Source organism: Phoenix dactylifera, chromosome 17 (assembly GCF_051530095.1).
Source record: "Phoenix dactylifera cultivar Ajwa chromosome 17, Ajwa_hap1_PhDact_Kaust_v1.1, whole genome shotgun sequence".
NCBI classification, from domain to species: Eukaryota; Viridiplantae; Streptophyta; class Magnoliopsida; order Arecales; family Arecaceae; genus Phoenix; species Phoenix dactylifera.
Genome location: NC_143206.1, coordinates 13928302 through 13944987, shown reverse-complemented (window position 1 = coordinate 13944987; position 16686 = coordinate 13928302). Strand labels below are relative to the sequence as shown.

At 40.6% G+C, this 16686-nt stretch overlaps 1 protein-coding gene and 1 long non-coding RNA gene across 2 annotated transcripts; one reads left to right on the top strand and one right to left on the bottom strand.

The window, feature by feature from the left end:
• Window positions 1-3185: 3185 nt before the first annotated feature.
• LOC103704727 (myb-related protein P-like) lies at window positions 3186-8563 on the top strand. Its single transcript, XM_008788140.6, has 3 exons — window positions 3186-3434; window positions 3568-3697; window positions 5855-8563. The coding sequence occupies exons 1-3, from the start codon at window positions 3302-3304 to the stop codon at window positions 6672-6674; spliced, it is 1083 nt and encodes a 360-aa protein (XP_008786362.1). The 5' UTR covers window positions 3186-3301; the 3' UTR covers window positions 6675-8563.
• A 5700-nt stretch (window positions 8564-14263) lies between these two features.
• On the bottom strand, window positions 14264-16180 carry LOC120113264 (uncharacterized). The gene is made up of 2 exons (XR_005515115.3): window positions 15386-16180; window positions 14264-14451 (listed from the first exon to the last, which is right to left on the bottom strand). It is a non-coding gene; the product is annotated as an uncharacterized LOC120113264 (long non-coding RNA).
• Between the last annotated feature and the right edge of the window lie 506 nt (window positions 16181-16686).

Genomic DNA, 16686 nt, shown 5'->3' with positions numbered 1-16686 from the left:
AGTGTGATCAAGTGAAATATTGGCCGGACATCGTCTAGATTAATTTACAGGTGAGGTTTGCAACCTGAATCCGAATATGATTTTCTAGTTGGGTCAAGCCTTTATTCAGCAAAATTGGACTTAATTCGAATAAATCTAACCTTATCGCATCCGATGCTTGTAGTTGTATCTGCACAAGGAATATATAAAGCAGCAAGGTAAACAAAAAAAATAAATAAATAAAATAAATAAATATGACCCAACATAGTTCATAAATAAATAAATCCGTATCATGTCAGGTACAAGAAAATGATTTATAACGACCTTGCTTTCTAGGCATCTACATACCGCCTAGCTGGAACAATGCCAAAATTTGGTAGCACTATACATCATACAAGGATTAATTATCTTCCAATGTTACCATATGTTGCAATTAATGTACCCTATCATGTGGTTGCAGAACATTTGGTGGCATCGTACAAGGATTAATTGTATGTCCAAACGAGATTAATTTGTACTCGATTTCTTGAGCATAGTATATGACCAGTTGCAAACCTTAATGCAGGTATGTAACTTTTGCAACTTGCCAATGTGGTTTCATCTCGAACATAGAAGCCTATGTTATGATGTCATGGATGCTACTTTATGGTTATTTTCTATTTTCTAAATATCTTTTTTTAAAAAATAATGGCTGGTCATCTTATATTTTATTGAATTTTATTTTATTATTCTTGATCCTTCGTCCTTAATTATGGATAAACCTATGAAATATTTTCATACCATGCTCTTCTGTATTTGGTTTAGTCTGAGAGCACTTATCTTCTACAATACACGATCTGTACTGCAGTGATATACGCAATAACTTAGGATCTCATATCAGAAACGCTAGTAGAAAAGTATTTTTTGGAATTTTTTAGTTTTATATAAGTACTCAAGATCTCTTTGGTGGATAACCAATGTGGGACTAAACACACGCTCGTACGTATCCTCACATATTCCTCCATTTAAGTTATGATGTCTTCGCCGGACTAAGGGTTTAAATTCATTCAAATCTAATCATAAGCACCATAATTGACTCCTGGTCCGTTTCAATAAGTCTGTGCTGTAGTATCTTCTAGTCTACATGGATTATGGGTCAGATTTTTGTATAAATATTCAAGATCTTCTCGGCGAACAACTGATATAGGACTAAACACATATCCATATGGATTCTTAAAGTATAATTCTTGGATGGCTGTCAGGTTATCCGATCACGAAGATGGATGGCTGTCATGTTATCCCATCACGAAGATGGATGGCTATCAAATTAGAAGTGAGGATCCTGGATCTTATTCTGATGGAGCAACGGCAGCTTCTTGTCTGTCTCTCCAATTTTATTAGGCTAAATTTAGCTTCTCTGAAACAATTCTTAGCATCAGTATTTTCTATAAGAGTTTGATTTGACCATCTTGGGCTAGTTTCAGTGGTTGCTATCCGACATTTCCTGGGCGCGGTCGAGGCGTATTCCTTACGAGTCGTCCAGAAATGAGAGGGACGCGAAAAGGATAAAACATGAACAAGACGGAGATACCGTCTGGAAATGACCAAAATTGCCATGGTAAAACTATCAATATCAATCAAGAATTATTTTCATAATTGAAACCTGGCTAATTTTATTTACTGTTGTCTGTCGACCTAATACTAAAATGTGACATTCAACAAAATTGCAAATCCAATGACACAACCATGTAATAAACCCTTTTTTTCCTTTGACATGACAACTTTTACAGGTTGTGTTTTGTAGCTTTTAAAATATATTTATCTCGCATTAGATTAAAATATCAAAAACATCATCATCATCATAGTTAATTATAATAACACTAATAGTAATAACAAAATAACAACAGTAATAAACCTCGTTAACAAGACAACAAAATTGAAGATGTTAAGTCAATTTTTTTTGGTAGTTTATTCCATGAACCCTTTAGTAGATCAGTCTGGATTGTCAGTTACTTTGGACGATTTCTTTATATTAATTTGGCTTTGTAGGAGAACAATTAACGTCAAACAGGATTCTACAAACCCTGCTTCATCGATTGCGGTGTGTACAGGTGACCGATCTATCTGAATTGTCGACGTAGAGGTAAAAATTCTTGTACCCCCGCATACATGATTATAGATATTTTGTACACATATATGTATGGTATCTAATGATCAAGATAAATAAGATGCAAAAAATCTTTTATGATGATTTCTGTATTAAATTATATTTTGATCATATATGCTTGTGATTTGATAGTATGATAAATGAATATATGAGTATAACTTACATTTGCATAATCGAACTAATAGATGTGGTGTTTTAGACTAACCATGCTATATTATTGCCTTATTACGGGCGAGAAACGTGACACTTATTGATTGCCCTATCATAGGTTGGAAATATGACACTTATCGATTACCCCGACACGGGCAAAAAAATATGACCATAGTTAGTCTAAAGCTGAAAATAAAAAGAATTGATGTGTGGATGTGAATTTAATTGATTGAATAAGGACTCTGGGTTAACCTAGTTATAATCAATTACTCTATGACAGGCTGAAAATATGACACTATCGGTTGTCCTATCACGTGCGAAAAATATGACACCTATTGATTGTCCCGTTGCGAACAAAAAATATGATCGGAATTTGGCCTAAAGTGAAAAAGTTGATGAATCTTGAATTCAGATTGAGTTAAAAAAAAATGAAATGAAAAAATATATAAAAATACTATTAAAAATTTATGAGATACCGTATGATATATTATTTTTGAGTGGTTGAATTTTTATTGAATTTTGATGTTCATGTGTATATTTTTTTTATTAGGTGGTGGTTTAAAAATTTTTTGGCTTTACGAATGAATATTCCATAATGGATGGTGATTTAAAAAATAGAGATGATTTAAGATCCTTTTCATGTTGGCTGTATCACAGTGATCTCATCGTTACTGTAATCCTGTCAAACGCAATGATGTCATCATTTCTATCATTATTATTTTTGATCGTGGGATGATCATCCCATGCTAAATAGCCTGCTGCACTTGTCCATATTGAAGCCACGACGACCCAGTTCCATGGTCCCATCACTGACACGTGGCTTCTCCATTCACCACACCTCCTTCCCTCCACGTCAACCCCACCACCCTTTTATTTCCCCTCCCCTCCCCACCCCCTGCTCTCTCTCTCCAGCCAACTTATTAAACTCTGCCCTCATCCCCTTAACCTCAAACGCTCTCACCGCACTCTCGGACCTAAGCGAAGCTCCCACCGCTTCTTCTCTCTTCAACTCTAACTAGAGAAGAAATGGGTAGAGCTCCTTGCTGTGAGAAGGTGGGGCTGAAGAAGGGGAGGTGGACGGCAGAGGAGGATGAGATATTGGTGGAGTACATTACTGCCAATGGAGAAGGGTCCTGGAGATCCTTGCCTAAGAATGCAGGTAGGAAGCTCTAAACTTAGAAAAATAAAGTTTTCTTCTCAGGTTTTCTTTTTCTCAGAGGCTCAAATAGAGCTGGATCACTTGAGACAGCCCAGATGAGGTTACTAATTTGTTGGCTTGGGGCGTCTGGAAGGGCTTTTAAGGTGTGGGAAGAGCTGCAGGCTAAGGTGGAAAAACTACCTCAGAACTGACCTCAAGAGGGGAAACATTTCTAAGGAGGAGCAGGAGATCATCATCAAACTTCATGCCACTGTAGGAAATAGGTAATGGAGATCCACTTCTATGGCTACGTTTGCTTTAGGTACAAAGGAGACATGAGGCTTGGAATATGTTTAATATCTGCCAAACAACATTCAGATATAATTAAGAAATAACTATTTTATGGAGAACAGCTATGATCTATTTTTTTAAAATTTTATAGACAAAAATTATCTTTCCAAATCATTTTGAAAAGATATTTTTAAAGCCAAATAAAAGTTAATATACTTTTCTCATAGCTATTCTCATAGGCATAATTTTTGTTATCCTTATTTTTCCTATTCTGCAATCAAACATTCACCACCCTCTCTTTTGATCTAACCCGTTTAAATTTTCCTTTCAGCCCACTCGGCTGGGGGCCTTTTTTAGGAGTGGTGACAAAATCCCATAAATACGGGAGGTGGTGGGCCCCAGGGGAGCCGTGGCCTACCGTGCACCGGAGGGCTGGCCGGCTGGCCGGCTGGGTGATGACGTGGGAAACCCGTCGCTTCTAGCCTTCCCTTCATTATGACCTGTCAAACTGCTGTCCGGTCACCTCTCGTGAGGTTACCTGGCGAGGCAGACGGAGATTTTTTTTTTTTTACTTTTAATTTTTCCCCCCACCTTCCTCTACAAACTTAGTTCCATCATAATTATGTCTGATGGCAGCTGCGCCCTCGCAAGTTATCGTCTCTTCCATCTTGAGACAGTTTTGCCCTACAAGCGATACTTTGGGAGGAAAAGAATTTTTCTATTCATTTAAGACACAAGCCTTTCCACCGTCTAACCGATATGGAACTAAGTCTGAGATTTTTTAATTTTTCACAACGCAACTCTTCTGACAAAAAGGTCTATACCGAAGTTAAGAGCTTTCAACGAATGCATCCTTGATGAGGTCGAGGTTATCCTCCGGCCTTAGAGCTCAGTCATACTGGATGTAGACAGAAGAACGACTGCGTCTGCTCGGGAGAGGGGTTTCATAATCTCTTCCGTTTCGAGACGTTTTTGCCCCACAAAAGGCGCTTCGAAAGGAAAGAATTTTTTCATTCATTTAAGGCACAGATCTTTCCGCTACCTAGTCGATGTGGGACTAAGTTCGGGATCGTTTATTTTCACAACAATATCCATAGTGGTTTTATATTTCTCATTATACACGTGGCTTCTTGGCTTTTGTTATCTAGATTAATATAAATTGATCATTCATTAGTCAATATGAATTAATATTGGTGGGTATTTTCCAATTTTTTTCAATTTCTTAAATGTTTTTCTTCGTTAATAATTTCTAAATTTAATATCTGAAAATTGCTATCAATCTTGGGTTTTTTTTTAAATGTATGTCACCGGCCGGCAGCCACGCCGTATGTCTGCTGGCAACTGGGCTGAACAAATCTATCGTTGCTTGTAAAAATATAGCGACCATTCAGCCGACAAGGGGCTTTGTCAAGTAGAAAACCGTACCAGGGGCTGCGCGCTTCGATACCTTCATAGGAACTTGTTATGCTCGTATTTCCTGTCCATGTCCTGCCATTATGATGCTTAGGTTATTCTAGTTTTTTCCATTTAAATTATTTTATTATGATATATTTTAAGAATTGGATTATTACTCTGAGGAAAATTATCACCATTTAAATATATTTATATATTTAATTTATTAAATTAAATTGGTCCTACTTATAACATTGTAATAAGTTCTTTTTCCGCAGCTTTTTTGGCCATAATTTCAACACCTATTAATATAGTTCAAATTAGGCTAAAAACCGGTCTTAAGATATTACTGACTTGGGATTACACTGGCTTTATGTGGACTGTATGCGGCTTGCTTGATGGCTCAGTTCAACTCTTGCTGAGAAATAACTTAAGATTGCTTTTCTTTACATTGATATGATTTATCAAGTTTTTTTCCAAGAAAAAGATTCATCTTTCTTAGCGTTAGAAAATGATTTATCATAATATTTAAGATTTTGAAAGAGTTTCACTGGAAAAAAAAGGAAAACGAAAAGCACTGTCTCCTCTATTCATGCAACTGTAATTTGTTCATCAAACGCGAGCTCTTGAGTCGGTTTTGGATCTCCACAATTGAGAATGCTACAAGCATTCAGTAGCAGTAAATAATAGTACAGTAAAATATGTTTGAGGAATTGGATGATATCAGAGCTAATGTCGTTCGTCATCTTCTATTGTAGGTGGTCCCTGATAGCCGGACATCTCCCGGGAAGAACTGATAACGAGATCAAGAACTACTGGAACTCTCACCTCAGCAGGAGAGTCTACAGCTTCCGGAGGGCCGGCGGCCATGTAGAGGCTGCCATGCCGGTGGACCTCAGCAAGCTCGCCGCCGGCGGCAAGCAAAGGGGTGGAAGACTAGCTAGTAGGTCAGCCATGAAGACGAACACGACGAATGGGATTGATAGAAGAGAGAAGAATGAGAAGGGTGTCGTCCCCGCAACCTCATCAGCGCAGACTCAAAGTGACGAGGGACACAGCATGGTTCTGGACCGGGACCAGCACCAAGCTAGTTGTGTCACCTTTGAAGGTCTCAACGACGAGATGGTAAGTGGGCTCCTGAGCCCAAGACCAGTAGAAAGTGGGCTTTGGGGAGCAAATACTGAGATGGAAGCCATGCAGGTTGGTGCAACTGAGGAGAGCAGTGTGGGTTGGGGGTCTCATGAGGAAAGGGAGAGTGGGGTCATGAGCTCAAGCGAGGCGAGGGAGGGCAGGGCCCTTGTCCTGAACGGGAATGGAAATGGTGGGAACATGGGCTTGGAGGAGGGAAGAGGGACTGGGGTAGTGGCCAAAGGGGAGGAGGAGGTAGGGTCAGCCCAGGTAGACCAATTCCTGGACTGGGACTTGGGAGGAATTGAGGCCAAGCTATGGGATGAGGCAGGAGAGATGTGGCCATGGCAGTGGGATGGTGAGAACGGGGAATTGGGGCTACAGCGAATAGAGGGCTGTGGGTACCAAGAAGAGTCGCTGGATGGTTGGCTTCTATCGGATGTCCTATAAGAGTGGTTTTCTCGTGGTGGTGGCTTTGATAACAGATAGGGGTTATTGAAGAGGATTGCTCATGGTTTGCCGCGGTAGGAACAATGTATGTGAAGGACTGAAATGATAACTTTGTAGCACCGTGCATGTTCTTCGTTTTTCATGCATGTCTTGTATTCATTAGCTATGTGGAATATCCCTGTGAAGTCTCCATTAACTTCCAAAGGTGGATCAGATCCGTCGTGTACCTAAGGTGAAATCATCCTGGATGGATTCATTTCATCCTAGAGTGAAATTGTTAGGTGGATTCATTTCATCTTAAGTCTACGGTGGATTTGGCCCATAAAGGAGAGACGAGAAGAAAAATGGTTTAGTAGCTAGACAGTAACTTAGAAGGTGGTATTTTGCTATTAATTGCGGTTCTCAGTTATGTTGGCTTTCTCTTTGCATATCTTTCTTTTCATAAGCTCTTTTTGCATGTCTCTAAGAAATGTCGTGAGGGCAAGTAAGAATATTTTTTCCTTTGTGAAGCCTGAGCCTCCTCTTTTCCAGGATTGCTCCCTGGAAGGGGCAACGGAATCTCCAGACAAGGTTGCCAAAGTGAGCCTAATAATTTATGCGAGCCATGGGGGCTCCAACACCTAGATTGTGATACTCAGTTCGATTTGGGAACTTTACGTGCAAACCAGCCTTCCGGGCAAAACGCCTTTTTATTCTTCCTTTGTTTTGATTAGCTTAAGATTTGTTGAACAATGGATTGAAATGATAGGAGAGCAGATATGATGATGTAGCACAACTGCGGGAAAAGAGGAGAAGAAGGAAGAACACGAGAGGGAGAAGGAAAAGGAGGTTATAGGGACGCAGGAAGAAGAGAAGGGGAGGAGGGGGAAGAAGAAGAACAAGAAAGAGACTAGGATTTTTTCATTCAATCATCAATTGCCTCATACATGAGAGGGGTGATCTTTATATAGACCTTATATATTGATCCAATTACATAAACCCAATTGATCAGTCTAATAACAAAATAACGAACCAAATTAACTTGACTAAGATAAAAGTAAATAATGCAATAAAAGAAAATGACTCGGACTTCAATGGACCAAATCCGGGTCTGACTCAATCCGGAGGCTCAGGATCATCTGGATGAAGGGCTCTGATGTCCCATCAACTCCTCTCGGGTGAGAGAAACTCGACTCCGTCGAGTACAGGTCTGGCCGGCTATCATACGGCTCCAGAAGATCGGGGTTAAGGCGCTGCAGCTGGGCTCTGGAAATCCACGTCACGTCGGACTTTGGTCGACCTTTCCACCGAACAAGGTAACGTTGGTAACCACCGTTCCTGGGTGAAATAACCTGCTCATCCAATATATGTTCTATTTGTTCTCTGCGTGCATGAAATTTGGAAGGTGGTGGCTCTACGGCGACGGACGGCGGCCGGAGAGAAATGGCCGGTCACGGTGGCGGCCGAAGGCGGCTTCCGGCGGTGCAGGCGGAAGCGGGGTGGCGCTGCGGGCGGTCTGCTCGTCGGCGGAATTCGGCGGTGGGGAGGTGGCGCGACGCGGAGGTGGGGAAGATCTTCCTATGGTGGTTCGGGCGTTGCTGGCGGCGACTGATAGCGGTGGTGGAGGCGAGCACGAGCGTGATGATTGGTGGGAAGGGGTGGAAGGGGAACGGGTAGATGGGAACTTGGCTGATGGGGCTCGGGTGAAGTCTGGAGCTCGGGTGAGGTCTGGCAGCGGCGCAGGCGGAGGATGGAGGCGGCGCGGCTCGACGGTGGAAAGGGGTTTTCCTTTCTCCTCTGGTTTGAATCGAGAGAAAAAGAGAGATTCCCTTCTTTTTTTTCTGCTGAATACCGAGGGAGAGAAAAGGGGAATCAGGACCAAACTAATGGAAATCGTGGTTTTGGCAACAGAGGCAAAGCTGGGGCTCTGATACCAAGTTGATGTAGCACAACTGCAGGGAAAGAGGAGAAGAAGGAACCAAATTATATAAACCCAATTGACCAGTCTAATAACAAAATAACGAACCAAATTAACTTGATTAAAATAAAAGTAAATAATGCAATAAAAAAAAATGACTCGGACTTTAATGGACCAAATCCGGGTCTGACTCAATCCGGAGGCTCAGGATCATCTGGATGAAAGGCTCTGATCGATGTCTCCATCATATGAGCGTCAAGTACATGATAGGAGAGCTCAAACAATTAATACATTTGTAAAATTGAATATGTGTACATATAAATGCCAATTGAAATCAATGGTCGTATGATGAAAGAAGTGAACGGGGGAGGGGGGGGGGGGGAAAAAACAAGCTTTGCACAATTTTGTTATCCAAGAACCATATAATGCCTCGGATGAGCTATATATGTGATGGCTAGACGCGAGCCATACATATAATGGCTAGATTAACAATGCATAGTTTTACGTGAGCATGCATGAAGTGATGGCATGCAGGTCACATGATCTATTACATATTTGTGTGAAGCATACAAGAAATAAAAGAAGAAAAAATTAAGCAGCAGAAAAGGAAATTTTAATTCCTTCTCAAGTGGGGGTTTTCGAGATCAAATATAGAAGTTCAGTAAGTAAAAGACATTGAGATGGATCTAATTAAGTTAGTGTTGCTTAAACTCAAAAAGATGCTGTAAGTGATGGAAATTTAGATTGAATATTATATCTTGCATGGTCCAAATCTTAATTAAACATCTTGCTGGACACAAATAATTCTTTCTAATAGGAAGTCCTGCATGACTATTACGTACGACATTATATATGGTATATCCTGTTGTAACATGATTTCCATAGAATTTGCATTTAAACAAATGAAATTGCGTCAACTTTATCTCCAGCTACCTATTGCATATTGTGAGCAAAATATAGATCATGAAATACGCATTTCTTTGAAAATGCTCTGTGCAAAAAAATAATTGTTCAAAGAACTAACATCGCTAATGAGACCGTTAAATGCGACAATGATTGTTCATATTTGTGTTATTGAAAAAAAAACTTCTTATTAGTATGTATATTCACATACTATAGATTGCGGGATATATAATTTTCTATCTTTCTTTCTTTCTTTTTTTAATTTTAAGAAGCGCATGAGATTCCGTGGTTTAAGACGCCGCTTTAGCATGTAATTTACGTTTTGAATACATGTTAAGGTAACTATTTATCCATGCAATTATTGCTTAAACAGCAATTTATAAATCAAAAGATAAAATAAAGACACAGTTACTTACAACTTATTTATTCACGCACGAGATCCCACCCAGCCAACCATAATATACGTACGGATTATCCATTGGGGCTTCCAACCAAATAGTTACTTACCATACTTACTAATGGTCTTATCTTTGATCTATTTCCCATTCACTTAAATGAAAATAATAATTAGATAAGTATTTAAGATTTTTTTAAAATTACTATATTTATTATTTATGTAATCTTTAGAGAGAAAAATTAGTACACCTAACACAACTCCACGCCATTCCTTTGACACAAGAGTCTAGTACAGGTGCACCATGGATGGCAATGAAAGATATGAGGTTTTGCTGCTGTTGTAAGTCGGGCCAAAGGCCGCAATCATGGTCCGCCAGCGGAAAACATAACTTTTGATGACCCACGCGCAGGTTTTGTCTGTCCTCTCCAAAGACCATGATGGACCAACCTTTTGCTTTTTTTAATTGCTTTGGGTGGGGTCTTACATCATTGCTCTCGGCACTTCAAGATTGCAGCAGATCTTCTGTGGCCCTCTTTTGTGCCTTTGGTGGAGGGAGGGGAGACGGGAGGGGGAGACTCATTCTATGGAGATTGTAGAAGGGGTCCCAATTTGTCCCAGATTAGGGGACCCAAATGCTTGGGTTGGGTCGAGTTGCTGCCGGTTAGGTCCGGTCAGCCTTTCTTAGGTGTATGCTGCACCATTTTGGTCACGATTCAATTATCTAGTTCTATATTCTAGAGCTGTACATTTTTTGATACATTTGGTTCCTGACTAAAAATATTTAAATAGTTAAAAAAAAGCGGAAATTAGGTTTTAGATGATTGGAGCTTTTTTTTTTTTCCTTTAAAATCGAAATAGAATAAAATTTTTTCAACCAAATGGTGGAAATAAAAATTATTTGTTCGAATTTTTATTTTAGAGTCGAAATTTTTATTAACCAAATATATCCGAAAAAAATGTGGAAGGTGGTGAGCAAAAGGCGCTAGCTGACGACGCGCGCGCACACACACAAAAAGCCTTATTTTGCGAATGATGCGGATCACTTTTTTTTTTGGGATAAAAATGATATTCATATCATTCTAATGTAGGTCCAGTCAGCCAAAAAGGAAAAAAATATAAGATAGAGAGTATATCTTCAGATAGCTTACTTTGTTGACTAGTATGCAACCACTGAAAGCATCAACCATAATGATTGGGTTGCAACCCTTTCCCGCGGAATGAGTGCCATGTACAGGCGTGTAACGTCGCACTAGTGGACTACGTCGGCAAAATTTTGATGGTCAAAAAGATTTTGATTAGATAGATGGCATGCATTGATCTCCCCCTTCCTCTTTTTTTTTTTTTTTTCTCTCTCTACGACGAAACCATCATGCTCCATACCTACTATCTGGGTTAGCGCATGAACACATATTCCGTAGAATAAAATCCTGGAGAATATGCAAGTCTTACTAGTAGTTAGAATAAAATTTTAATTTCATAAGTAGTTCAAATATAATATCTAGGAATCATTTGGGATTAGAGATATTTATTTTCTCCCGCACCTAACTAATATAAATCCCGAACCTTAGCCGAGAGCGAAGTGTTCTGTGGCTCCGAAAAGAAAGTTAAAAGAATAACATGAGCTAAATAGCTCATTAGTTATCACCCCACACACCAACACAAGTAATGATATGATAAAATGAATATGACTATTAGAATAATATGGAAGGAGAGTATGGTAGTTATGACATACATATTCCAAATTTGTCGGTATTCAAAATTTGGATCTCCCACTCATCAAACTTGATAAATCAATCACATGCTATCAAAAACAATTTCTTTGAATTGTGATTTCAAATAAGCATCTTATTGTCATCAGATTAGCAAGATCAAGCTCAATGGCATCCTCGAGTTTGCACAACAAGGACTTCGACTAGCCATGGTTACGCTTTAGCCCGTGACCAGTAAATCATAGTACCACATTCCTGTCTTCGGAAGGTTATTCATGGGTTCACATTTCTTCTTGAGATGAAGCTGTCCACAGTGCTATATTCCTACTCATGATTAGGCTATTCACAATGCTATGCTTCGGTTTCTATCCATGATGAGGCTATCTATATTAACATGGCTAGTCCAGTAACTCTTTTTCATAATTACTAGATTATGCTAGATTTGTTGATGTTAAACATTTAGACACATGCAATTTATAAAAATAATTTGTACAGGATATACTTATGTAAATTAACACTTGCAATTAATAGATGAACATGCAAGGGGATTCTTAATTTCATATGCGGACAACAAGTCCAACAACGTGCCTAGCAATCTAAGCGTATTTCTAACAAATCTAAATTAATTTAATATCAACATTTTATATAATTAGAGAAACCAACCGTTCAACAAAATTTATTCTAATTTCTAGGTTTTCATCAACCCTAGTCCAGCTAGCCATCTAATAGTGGTGGATACGGGGTCCTCCTGATGATCGCACACTGCCTGCCTCGCTTCAGTGAGGCCTTCGTTCTCGCCTGCCTGGCTGAGCGGCGATATCACTAAGCTAGGCGCTCGAGCTCTAGCTTGGCCAATGCTCGATTGACTCGATCCGATTAAGTCAGGTCGGCCGAATCTCATGGCGACGAGAAAATTATATCTACAGTGGATATACTAGTGGATATAGAGATATCTTCCCCATTTTTGAAAGGGGTGCTTACAGAATTCTAAATTACGGTGGCCTCTCAGCATAGTTTGCTAAACAGATCTGAGATGCTTCCTTGCCTTCTAAAGCACCGATGTTTTTCTTGCCTAGCAGTTTAAAATCAGATTCTGTTAGCGATTTCCATGGTCCGTTCTAGTGTCCAACGTTTAGGAAAGAAGCTGAAGCCAATAGATCAACTTCTCATTCACTGTGAGATGACATCTTCTTTATGGAATCGTTTTGGAAGGAAAATAAGCTTCACTATAGTGGTTGCGGTGCAATGGAGTACTGTGTTGATCGAAAGGAATGATGGAAATCAAGTTTCTTATTTCTAGCTGGCTTGGAGGAAGCAACGAGAAGCAGATGTTAAAGATCGCCCCAAATCTATCATTTTACTCGGAGGCGGTTAGGGATCCAACGACCGATCATGTCTCCTAAAAGGACAAGTCTACGAATCCAGGGGCGTCCGAAAAATGCGAGCTTGGACTACCCTTTGCTCCGAGATATCTAGATGATGACGAGAAATGGTAGGGCTTTTCAGGTCAAGCATGTATTTGGAGAGGCCAACAGGGCTGCCGACTGGATAGCTGCTTATGTGGCTAACCATTCAGGGAGTACTCTATGGTCAGGAGAGGGAGAGTTGCCTCGGGCACTCCGTGAGTATGTATTTTCTGATTTTATTGGGTGTGTTTGTACACGCATAGTATAATTAACCCGTTAAAGGAAAACAAAAAGAAAAAGAAAAAGAAAAGGAAAAAGAGGGCAAGTCTACCAATCAATGCCATCCATGGATCATGATTGACATGATGACTTTTATCGGCTTATGTAATGCAGTGAAGGTTATCTAATCACAGCCATCGCGCTGATGACAAATAGCCATTGGCACTCCAATCGTGATTGGACTAGAGAGGATCCTGATCCAAAACTAATCTTGTTATAATATGGTTAAAAAAATAGATAATCGAATCATATTGGCTAGAGCTGACAGAGTCTAAGCTCAACCAAGATTAATTAACTGATCTGTGGCTGGCTTTGCATGGGAACCATCAAGCAATTAGCATGACTATGATGCAGAAGGTCAATTGTACAGGGTAGTTTGGAGAGGCGACAGTGGTGTAAAGTCTATAATTAATAATTATAGTTGTTTCCTCATATAATTGCATATGATTAGTTATTCTACTTGATATTTATTAATTAATTGGAGACAGGAAGGATCCAACGACTCTTAGTAAGTCATTGGGGGAAGCAAGCTGTGTTTGGTGGATCCAAATGCAAAGCTTTTAGCCTACATGTTCGTTCTTATATCGAACAAGTTTATAGATCGATTTTTCCTTGTTAATGAAAAAGTGACACATCAACCAAATAAGTTGTATCATAAAACTTTCTTATGAGCTATTAGTTCTCCCCTTTGGCGCCCTACAATTTCTACTCCACCAAATTTATATCAATGTTTGTTAACCAGCCAGCAATTATCATCATGACTAGTTTCCTTTTATACACATTATATCATATATTCTTTATTTTTTTCTCCCATGGATGATGGACTCATGAAGGGATATATTTATAACAACACAGGACCTCACCCAAAATGACTAGATCTGCATGGGTCCTGTCACGCCCCCGAACCCATCACCCGGGTCCGGCACGCGACCGGCCGCATGATCCCTAGAGCAATGCCCTAAAGATCATTGAAGGCCTAAGATAAACAACAATTCCAATAATTCCAATAAATGCCAAAATCAATAATTAATGGAATTCAATCAGATCCAACCAAAATGTACTGAATGATTACATAAATTCAAATGTCCATAAATAAGAGATAAATTGACTTCTAACTATCTAGCAGTCTGACTCAGATCGAGCTCACTTCTTGTCCCATCCGACAGATTCTACGAATCCAGTGCCTCTGAAAAAAATGGAAGTGTAGTATGAGCTTTTCCAGCCCAGTAAGAATCCCAACAGCCACACACAACAAAATCATAAAATAATCAAGTATCAAAATATACATATCATTTCATCATTTCAAAAGCTCAACAAACAACAAATATATGTAATCAGTACATATACACCAATCCTTTTTCACATTATGTGATCCATTCCCGTATTACTCAGATTTCAAGTTTTCAAACTTTTCATTTCTGGCATTGGACTAACCAAGATCATGTCCCAGTCCAAGACTGCACAAATCCCACGCATAAGCTCGTGGCAGCTATCCCACGCGTAAGCCCGTGGAGGCTATCCCACGCATCAGCTCGTGGCCGCTATCCTACGCATAAGCTCGTAGAGGCTATCCCACGCGTAAGCCCGTGGAGGCTATCCCACGCATCAGCTCGTGGCCGCTATCCGTAAGCCCGTGGAGGCTATCCCACGCATCAGCTCGTGGCCGCTATCCGTAAGCCCGTGGAGGCTATCCCACGCGTAAGCCCGTGGAGGCTATCCCACGCATCAGCTCGTGGCCGCTATCCGTAAGCCCGTGGAGGCTATCCCACGCATCAGCTCGTGGCCGCTATCTCATGACAAGGTTAGTCCAACCCATATTACATGTCTAGTTTTACATGTTCAATCACATTCCCATCACATCACATATTTTCATAAATTTTCAAAAATATGTTATTTCTTCCCAAATGAATTTATCTCAATATATTCATTAAAACAACATGCACGCCTCATAGGTGCCGCATCAACACATAAACAATAACAACATAATAATGAAAATATGTTGATAAACATTTATCTCATATGTGTCATATCAGCTCACAAGCAATAACAACACAACCGTAAAATAAATCCAACGATAAATCAATATATGCATAGAAGTGCTCAGATGTAGGGATTTTTACAGAAATTGTCGACTGACTCAAACACGGTCCGAATCACAACCTACGCGCTGGGGTGCTGAGTCCCCTGATCAAAACCTCCTGGCACCGCTGTCTCCTCCCCTACAGCATCAATTACAAATCACAAACTAAATCATTTAATATTAAAATATTCTGAACTATAATTCTCATCTGTTATGGGGTCCATCATCAGGTCCCCAAACCTCTCAATCCTCCCAGATCTAGGGCAGTCGGGGTGGCCCGACTCCCACTCCGTACCACCGGCCTGTGTCGTCGCCAGCCGGGGCCGCTGCCATGCCGGCGACGATGGCCGGTCTCGGTGAAAAGACCAAAAGAAAGGAAGAAAATCCTTCATGGTTGGGAGTACATCTCCCTCCTTCTATTTACTTGGGTCCAAGGGTAATAGCCATGGTGGCTGTGCCCTTTTCCTTCTCCAACCCAACACACCTCGGCCACTACTGGCCGGACCATCGCCGGCCGCCCCTGCTGCAGTCGCCGGCGATGGTGGCTAGCCAAGAGAAAGAGAGAAGAAGAGGTCTCCTCTTCTTCTTCTTTTTTCTTCTTCTTCTTCTTCTTCTTCTTCTTCTTCTTTCTTTCTTTCTTTCTTTCTTTCTTCCCTCCCCTCCATCATCAATAGATGAACCACCGAGGTGGTGGCTCAGCCTCTCTCCCTCCACACCCGACGACAACCCAAGCTGCCTTCCCCCCGACCGCTGTCGTCGCCGCCGGTGGCCAACCCACGCGGAGGGAGAGGAGGAAGGGACGGGATCACGAGGAGGAAGGCCTCGGATCCGCCATCCCCCATCTCCAATCAAAGCCCTAGAACCCTACTCCAAATCTCCTCTATCTCGACCACCCCACCGCCATGGACCTCGGCCAATCCCGGCGGCCGGCGGTGGCGAAATCCAAAAGAAAGGGGCCAAAACAGGGGTACCCTGTTTCGGATCCCTCTTCGACGGCTTCACCGGCCAAATCTCCAATCCAACACATCCCTAACCCTAGCAAAGGAAGTACAAAAGGGCGAGCTGTAATAACCCCAAAATTTTTTTTTTTATATAAAAAAGGGATAGAATAGTCCTTTAAAATTGATATAAGGGGTAAAATTGGAAGGAATCAAAAGATAATGGCATAATTGCAGATATATCGAAGTGGCGAGGGCAAAATGGAAATTTAATAATATTAAACAAAGGATGAATAGTGCTTTGATGTGATTTAAAGAGGGGTTTTACTGTGGCGTTGGAATAAAACCGAGAAAGAGAAGGAAGGGGGGAAATCTCAGGCGGTGGAAACACAGAGAGAAAAGA